We start from the raw sequence: 9,426 nt of genomic DNA on the forward strand, positions 1-9,426 counted from the left end.
TCCATCATGCTCTTCTTCATGTCGCTGGTGCTGCTTGTCCTCATTGTCAGAGACCCAAACATCCTTGATGGAGGCTGCTAGGCAATCGCACACTGTTTGGTGGCCTCCCATCTGCTGTTGTCGTTGGAGGAATCACATTGTTTTGATTTGTATTTTCGGAAGCCGGACTCCTAGCATCTGGCAATTGGTAGACTGCATTTCTGTCAAGGCCTGAGAACACAAGGGAAATATGTGAGTTTCATTGATGGGAACATGCAAGCAGAAACTAGGACACCAATTTATGCTCCACCAGATTGATTATCCATTTTGTTCCTATTGACCACTACAGGTTATTCTGTAAATACCAAGAGCAGATTGGAAGTAAATCACAATATTACCGAAAATAAACCGAACCGAACTGAACCAAACCAATTTTACGGTTTTTATGGTTTCTGGTTTGGTATGAACTTTCCATACCGTTCTGCAACAAGTGGAGTGTTTTTTTTTTTTGAACAGTCTACAAGTTGAATTTAGAGAAACAAGCAGCACGACAAAGATCAGCAACAGAACATATTAAAATTCACCGTGTTGTGCAGCCATGTCATTAAGATATTGCCATGTACTAGTAGCTTGTACAGAAGGACCTGCATCATTGTTCAGGGGCACTGCATGGACTGGGCGGCCATTGTTCATGAAGTAATCAGGGATAAGACCCCCTGAGCTCTCCCGCTCGTCAAACTTCTTATATGCAGACATTTTCCAGTTGTTCACTTTATGCTGTAACAGAATATATGAAGGTTATTGCCAGCACTATTATTTTAGTGAGTATCAACTGCCTAACTGTGATCGAAGCGGAACAGTGTTCGATATAATACCCGCGGAAACTGATCGACGTCATTGACACTGTATGGAACATAGTCATCAGTCATCTTACCAACAAGATCATAGAAATCATTGAATAAGACTTCACAGTTTTCCTCTTGAACCCAATAGGAATAGATCTCATCCCCAGGAACACACATGGTGGCATGATTAATCATGGTATTCCAATCCTCTTTCTTCATGCCAGCAAGCTAATTGCCATAAATTAAGAGTTATCTTATCAATTAATGAAATGCTATCGGATATTATAGTGCATATATATTAAAGCCGTGCATGTCCAAATAAGTCCTACCATGCTGGACGTCTTATTTCGGTCCAGGACAATGTTTAACTAATAACTAATATCTACTGCAGGGAATTTGAAAGATTGAAGACTGCAGAAATATGATTATAACCTTTTGGAGACCAAATTTATCTCTGTGATAATGGCGCAACAAGTGCTTCACTTTGGTAATATATTTATCCTCAAGATTGTTGCAATATTTTCCCTTCAGGGCAATTTTCTTCAGTCGATGTACCGCATCGTCCTTGTATGGAATAGTACTCTTTCCACGTACTGAAATAGACAAAAGATCAGGTGTGTTCAGACAAGATTGCTAATATGAAATTGTATCATTTTGGCTATACTTGCTGATAGTAATGGTATTTAGTATACCAAAAAACTGAAAGGTTAACTGAATAAACCGAAGTAAAAAATATATTTTATTTCTTGAGGAGAAACGACCATACAAGTAGTCATTTTTCTTGTACAGTAGCCAGATTCCCTGCTAAGCACATCCATTTTTCTTGTAACATAGTCGTTTTTCCCCTTAAAAAATGCTAAGCACGACCATAACCATCAAGGCATGAATCGATGCATGCATATATAGTTATATACTATTTGTATAAAAAATTATGAGTTTTGAGTCATAAATTTGTAAATTATTATTATGTCATTTTCAAATTCACGTCAACTTTGGTTATTATAATATATACCAAAACCATACCAAAATAATTAGGTATGTACGTAAACCGAACCGTATCTTAATTTACCATATTTACTGAAGTATTAATACTATACAAACCAAAAACCCGTATAAACCGAACCATGTAAACCGAATAAATTGAATGCACAGAGTTACTGCACCGAAACAAACACACATCTATCAAAACACCAGGAATGCATTTATTTTGTTTTGGTAATGCAAATATGTAGACATTGATTATGTATTAAGGTTTTAATTTTCATCAACAAAACTAAATGGCAATCAAATTGACCACTGGGACGATCTAAGTTCACATCACTAACCATCAGCACCACTCACCGGGCACATTTCAAGCTACTACACATCAGTCATCAAGGAAACAACCACAAAGTGACTCTAAAGAGTGTGCACACTAAACTCCTAGCACAAGGACCCTGAAGCTATGCAATATACCAAGAGACAAGATTTCAAGAAAATTACTTGCATATTCTTAGAGCACAAAGGCATGCGTGATTTCCAAATAGTACTTCCAAATTCTACAATCCTAGCCACACTATGTTCAGCATACCTTGAATCAGCCATAGCATTGACATCTTTTGCTGAATAACTAATCAATTAGAAATGGATTCCCAGTACAGATCGGACTCCACCTCACTAACACTAAAAGACTAAAATACACGTTCGTCTTTCCCCACTCGACCACAACGATATCATTGCAAGCAAGCAATCAACCATAGAAACCACAAGATCTGCACTGGGAAAGGAGAGAGAACCAATCGAACACGGGACTAATCTACTCTCTCAATAAAGTGACAAAAGGGAGTTAGGAAATTGTGCTAGCAAGCATGCTCCTATTTATGAGTATATTATGTAACATTTCACATTTAGAAAAAGTATATCATGTTTTAATACTGAGATGAAATAACTGATAGAATATTCAAAGAAATGATCAATACCTTTTGTCCGGACTTCCTTCATTTTGAAAGGATTTGATACCCCTTCAATAACTCTTATGTCTGTATGCACTGTGATCCTTACTCCAAGTTTAACTTCCATTCGTTGTGAATTGTCCATAATAATGGCACCATGATGATCACACCTCCCATCAATCAAATCAAATGTACCGTTTTTCACTAGCCTTTTGATTCCTTTTCTTGGTTCTATTATGCTTTCCTCAAACTCCTCTTTAGACCACGAATCTCGCTTTTCATCGAACCCTCCTTCAATGACAACTAGGTCAACTGTTACTGAAGCAAGAGGGTGGTCAAATGCAATTGGCTTGCCACCATCGTACATGACAACTTTTATGTGATCTCCGCCATCCTCGGTCTTTATAGTACTATTTTTGTAAATTGTTCTGCTCACACTATTTTCAATTACTAGACGAAATCTTGTTGATTGGATTACTTGTGATCTGCACCAGCACATAGCAGAGGATACGTTAAATACTGAAGGAACAACAATGGTGAATTGTTCTGATGTTATAAGCCACGTAAGAAAAACCTTACTTATAAATTTGTGGGCTTGTGGCTCATCTTGTGAGCTACGTTTTCTCTTTATATGCAAGTAGATAAGTGCAGTCAATAGCTTAGACCCATCTTACATGCAACACTCATTATTTGGATGCCTATTTCACTTCTGACACGTCCTGCTTCTTGAAGTGAGTGGGAAGTGGCACTATTGTAGCAGTTTAGACTGTCATAAGATACTTAAACTGAAGAAGCTCCTAAAATGAGAATTGATTGAGAAAGAACAAGGACACAAACAGAAGAATTTGGTTCAAAATTTCAAACTATGTGTTGTTGTCTACATATATTCAGTACTAGACCTCAGTTGTAAGTATGAACGGCTTTTGGATTTCTACGAATTGCAAAATAGAACTTAATACACTAGTATAATTTGGTTCAAAAAGTATGCGTAAGAAAGTACAAATTCTAATTGCTCATTTAGATTGTTTGTACCACTTATAATAAAGCATCGAAAGTACTACTATATCAACATGTAGGTATTATGAAGTGTCCAGATGTTTTAGCACCTTACGTAAATCTTGAATCATAAACAGATGTTTTCGCAAGAGGAAGTTTAGTGCAAGTTTTATTCTTAGATTTTGTAATGGATCCAATCTTCCAGTTCTATAGATGGGGCCCATTTAATATCCACATTAAGCTTGTATACCATCTCCAAACCATGTACTTGAGAACGTTTTTTAATAATATGGCTGCATGCATCATTCTGATGCAGAGGTCGAGGATAATCCTTCTTTTCTAAAATAATATAATCCACACTCCAACAGTGTTGGCTCGGTGGAATGGTGCACACCAGGTTCCAAACAGTCACTTTTCCAGGAGTATTTTTTTTTAAAGTTCCAGTCCTTGCTTTACAATTATCTTCCAAGCATCCTCGTCCAATCATAGATAAAGAGACGCCTCACCTCTGAGATGGAGATAGAATGTAATGATTTAACTCAGCACGCCCTTCCTTTCGCATATCTTCGGTTTTTAATGTGAACTCTTCGTGGTCTTCCATGAGTATTCTGAGATCTTCCTCATATTTGTTCTTATCTTTTTCCCTTTTTACCTTAAGCTTTCCAATTTTTGTTTTGAATTTTTCCTCCGTGCTCACTTTAACCTATGAAAAGATGACACAATTTATAACCATACATTATAGAGAAAGTGAGTACAGAAATACCATCTTAATGTAAAATGCTTAGAAACGTATATATTGTGGGACAAGGGGATATAAAAGTCATTACTGCTAATGCGTCGACGTATTTCCTGGCATCACACTCCAGCGGGGGGACTTGTTTGCTCACTCTGAGCGATGCTTCGAGGGATGTGATCCATTGGCCAATTGATTCTATAGAAGTGTAGATAAATAATGGTATGTCAACTGGAGATACATGCAACTACATGAAATTTTGGAACACTGGATGTACATATAATGCAAAATAAGGTGCAACTGGTTTGAGGCTATATTTATTTAATAATTGGCAAGCCTCCAATACAAGTACATCTGACACTGGGAGGGCTTTATTGATCACCTGGCCATGCTCAGTTCACCAAAAATTGAAGCTAAAGAGAGAAAAGATGCATAAGGAACTCTCATTGGTCAATCAATTCCTCAATTACTGTAAATATTTTTAGATTTGAAATGCTAATAAACCACAATGTCATGTTCGTAGTAGTTCCAATCACTTAAGATTGAAGAGTTTCAAATAAACATAATTTATAAAAAGTTGTAATACATTAACTTGAATACTAGTGGTCTGCAGAGATTACCCCAGTCTATTATTTACTCTTTCTCAGAAAACATGATCGAAAAAAATAATAAGGACTGCAATATTTTACTATAATTTTTTTGTGGTGAATACCCTACTGAAATTGCATGAAAAGTCATGAATGCACAAAATTAATAAAAAAATTGTACCTTCCCCTTGGCGAACTCTCACAAAAAAAGGGCTAGTGATTCCTTCTTGAACACTCTCTTCTCTTACATTTTTTATCTCAACACCCATCTTGAACTTTTCAGTTCTAGCATGGAAGGAGGAAGTTCGGAAATAGACATTACCAAGGTCTGCTTCTCCATGAATCAGTGTCAAGACACGATCACCTCCCAAGGCTGGTGGTTCTTTTACAGATTGTGGATGCACTATGCAGTCACTAAACTCCTCTGATGTCCAATAATCTTGACCTTCAGCATTGAAATCACCATGAAGTAGTACGATCTCCACAGAAGCTGCAGACAGCGGACCAGATGTGACAACCAGATTGTTCTCATCATACAAAGCCACCTTTAAGAGATTTCCATCCTCTGATTTGATATTCTCCCGTGTGAAGTAGTCATTGCACACCGTATTGACAAATCGCAATTGATATTTGGTCCTTTGCTTCTTAATTGGTGGCCTGAAAATGTTAGGTACATGAATAAAAGTTAGTAAGATGGTTGTCATGAACTCATGATTGACCACCGGCCAATGTGATCTTGTTTCCAAAAGAAGTAATGAAAGCTTCTTAAATAAAGAGATAAAGCCTTGGATTAGCGAATGCACCCATCATCTGAATCATATGGCTCAATGGGCCGAATGAGAACACCTCTCCTCTGAGGAGTTTGTGTGGCTCGACTCGTAACACTGGTAATTATCTTCCAAATAGAATCGTCTGATGAAATACTGGCCAGTAACTTATGGGTTTTATCCATGAGGCTCGTACTGGGGAAATCTTCTTTATAAAACCCTGATTGTGTGCTATACAGCGGCATGAGCTGATCAAGAAAGTTCCAACGTTTCTTGACCTCCATATGAGGCTCATCCCATTGAAGTAGCACTTGATTACATCTAAATGACGCATCTACATCTACAAAAAAGTTACACAAGATAGTCAGGGTTTAGCTTGGCACAAGTCATTTGATTTATTGCAATTTGGTTCTAACAAAATTTAGGAACCGAGTAAAATATAAGGTAAACTTATTCATCTGCAAATTAAGAAATATAAACAAACAGACATACCAATGTTATGATTAATTACTTTTTACTCGGCAAGCATACAAGTCCAAAATTACGATGATATGCTATGAGAATGACTATTTGAGTTGAACTTACAATGCTCTTCAACTGGTGGCCGGACATTTGAATGACTTACATCTTCAACAAATTCTTCCCATCCAAGAATGGAATTCCCCTGAATAAAGTAAACAAAAGATGTCAAAAGAGAATTTACAAGATCCTATGTTAAAGGAAACCACTTATGTAATACACTGACACGTCAACTTTTTATATGGGCTATTGCTCTCTAAGTAATTGCATTTGATATTATCATTCTAATACTCACGACAGGTAGAACGGCTAACCAACACTTAGACAAATGGTAATGTACCCAAACAAACAAAAAATTCAAAACCATTTCATGTGTTTGATTTTCGACAAAGGGTGAATTTTATTGGCTGAAAATGAAGATCAAGAGAATATAAACACAATGAGCAGATGCGACTACATCATAGCTAGGATGCATACAGTAAACAACAACACACGCACACAAGAACACACTAACAAAAAGCAAAGTCATATAAGACCGAAGCTATGCATTGCGAGGGAAAAAACCAGAGCAATCAGATCCATAATCGGCAAACTACATCAATGACCATATCCGCACCAACCATGTCATGACACCACATGAATGACGAGGTTCTTCAAGAGTAACGCCTTCAATAAGGGAGCGACGCTCAATCGCCGCTACCACTAGAGCCAACCACTCAGGGTCAGAATCTAGATTTTCACCCTGAAAAACAAGTTCGAGCATATCCGACCAATGCCTTCAACAAGGTAACGGCGTAAAAACGTCACTATTGTCAGGCATATCCAACTTGGGTCACCTAGGCTTTCACCCCAGATCTCGAGACTGGGTGCTCGAGTAGCACCACCATCAAGTCAATCATGTGTTGTTGCCACCACTTTTTCACAATCACAACAACTACATTTGATGTGTGACTGCCGCTGTCACCCCTTCTGCATCAAGTCGTCACCAGAGTTTGCATCTCAACATTGAAGTAACCATCGGATCTGAAGTGAGAAACCCTTACGAAGACCTTTCGGTGGTCACCGCAATCCACAGTGAGGCCGTTGCTAGGACAAGATGACCCAACCATCGGTTGGGCCTGGTAGGCAGCGACACGGCGAATCTAGGCGTAGCAGCCACACATCAGGCGACAACGACGCATCCCAACCAGGGCACCCACTCCATGACCAGAAGGGGCCAGCCGGCAGCACAGATCGACATTTCTTGGAACAAGCAGCCGAAGCCAGGACTGGCCCGGGGGATAGAACCACCGTGGGGTCTGTCGAATCTGGCCAACCACACACCAGATCCATGGGTGTGTGGCCAGATCAAGCCAACTTCAAAGAAACCGGAGCAACGGCGGCCGCCGTCGTGCCTCGTCTAGCGACGCCAGATCTAGACACGAAACAGATAGAGAGGTCTAGCTGTCCTCTGCAGACAAGCACATGGCACACCACCAGCCGACTTGGCAGCCACCAACAGCCAAGGAGCACCGCCCAAAGCCGGGGCCATCGATGCGAGAAATCGCTCATATGTGCAAAGCAAGCCCTCAACCAAGCACACATGCAGCATGATTGATTTGCTTCCTAGATCGATTCAATCTCACTGGCTCTTCAATCCCGTAAAGAACAATAATAAGCAGGGTTCCCACTGCCACCGTCAGCCGCACTAGCTTCGCTGGCGGCGTCCTACGGTGGGAGGGAAAGACGGGAGCAGGGGAGGTTAGGCAGGGGAACAACACCGCAGCCTGTACCGGCCAGGAAGAGCGACGCGGGGCGAGAGCTTTATTTTCAGAGTGGTAGTCTTTCATGTGTTTGATAACACCATAACACACTGTAGAAAAGTTTAGGCGGAATGGTCTGTTGCTCCTTTGGATAACACACCCTTTATGTATACGGAAATGATGGCAATTGGAGTGGTGTTATGGCGCTGCTAGAAGGAGGGCGCGAGAGGGCCGGCCGGGGGCCTTTTGCCCATGGGCAGGCAAGAGGGAAGGGATTTCCTTCTTAATTCTTGCTTGATTAGATTGATACATCTCCTCTCTTTATATAGAGAGGTTTACTTGACTTCCAAGAAAGGCTTACTTGACCCCTAAGCAAGCGATCCTTATCTTTAATTAACCTTAAGACTAATGGGCCCATTAGGCCCATTACGTATTCTAACACTACACCCCACCTGGACAGTTTGTCCTCGCACTGCAGCCTAACCAACTTATAACCATGACTCGACGCAACACAAACCTAACACCTAAAAACAAGCCTTTTACATCTCGGCTTGTTTTATTATTCTCAACCTGAAATGGACTGGGCCACTTTATTTTGGACCCCTTAACAAAAAGTGGACATCATCCGCATGCCGGATGTGCACGTGTACAATCACCTGGATCCCACGGACATCATCTGGACAAAAGGAGTGCATGTGTATGGTCACCTGGAAGTGGTCGCAAGAGTGACCAGCAGAGGTGCCCTCGCAGCGGCCGGTGACGGAATGCAGCGGTGCTACACGGGACGCAGGGAAAACAACATGTCCGCCGCCCGTGGGGGAAACCGCATGCCCAAGATCCCCGACGCAGCGGATGATATCGAAGTCCTTTGCACAGCGAAGGGCAACTTGGAGGAGCGGCAGTTGCAGATCACACATCTCCCGCACATGCCGACGCACTAGGAGGCTGCGCGCAGTAGCCTGCAGCCTCACCGCCGCCGACACGTGACGGGTAGTGATCCAAGACGGAAGCGGTGACTGGACTTGGTGGAGCGGGACTCCCGCTGGCGCGGTCGATGCGGGGCCGGAGCTGACCGGCGGTGGCTGTTGCGGCGGAGCGCCGGGCGCGGCGGAGGCCGCCAGGAGCGGCGGCTCCCACTGCAGCCAGGGCTGGGAGGTGGTGGCGATGGATGGAGCTGCAGCGACTGCTGCAGTGTCCCGGCGAGCGCAGCAAAGGCCGACTGGTGCGGCGGCTGCCCTGGCAGCCACGGTGGCGCGGGGGCGGCGATGGGCGCTGGAGGCGCGGCGGGAGCCGATACCGGCCACCGCGGCCACTGCGGGGTGGCGGC

The 9,426-nt window shown here is 41.9% G+C and overlaps 1 protein-coding gene across 1 annotated transcript in view; it reads right to left on the reverse strand.

Moving 5' to 3' along the window:
• Positions 1-329: 329 nt before the first annotated feature.
• The window catches only part of LOC119280331, an 11,689-nt gene continuing 2,592 nt past the window's right edge, over positions 330-9,426 (reverse strand). Inside the window, exons 6-15 of the mRNA XM_037561216.1 lie at positions 6,424-6,502; positions 5,875-6,178; positions 5,253-5,728; positions 4,579-4,682; positions 4,258-4,454; positions 2,783-3,240; positions 1,380-1,417; positions 855-1,052; positions 624-756; positions 330-334 (exon numbers count right to left, since the gene is read on the reverse strand). Coding sequence (XP_037417113.1) covers positions 330-334; positions 624-756; positions 855-1,052; positions 1,380-1,417; positions 2,783-3,240; positions 4,258-4,454; positions 4,579-4,682; positions 5,253-5,728; positions 5,875-6,178; positions 6,424-6,502 — 1,992 coding nt within the window. The remainder of the gene's footprint in view (positions 335-623; positions 757-854; positions 1,053-1,379; positions 1,418-2,782; positions 3,241-4,257; positions 4,455-4,578; positions 4,683-5,252; positions 5,729-5,874; positions 6,179-6,423; positions 6,503-9,426) is intronic.

Source organism: Triticum dicoccoides, chromosome 3B, assembly GCF_002162155.2.
Source record: "Triticum dicoccoides isolate Atlit2015 ecotype Zavitan chromosome 3B, WEW_v2.0, whole genome shotgun sequence".
NCBI classification, from domain to species: domain Eukaryota; kingdom Viridiplantae; phylum Streptophyta; class Magnoliopsida; order Poales; family Poaceae; genus Triticum; species Triticum dicoccoides.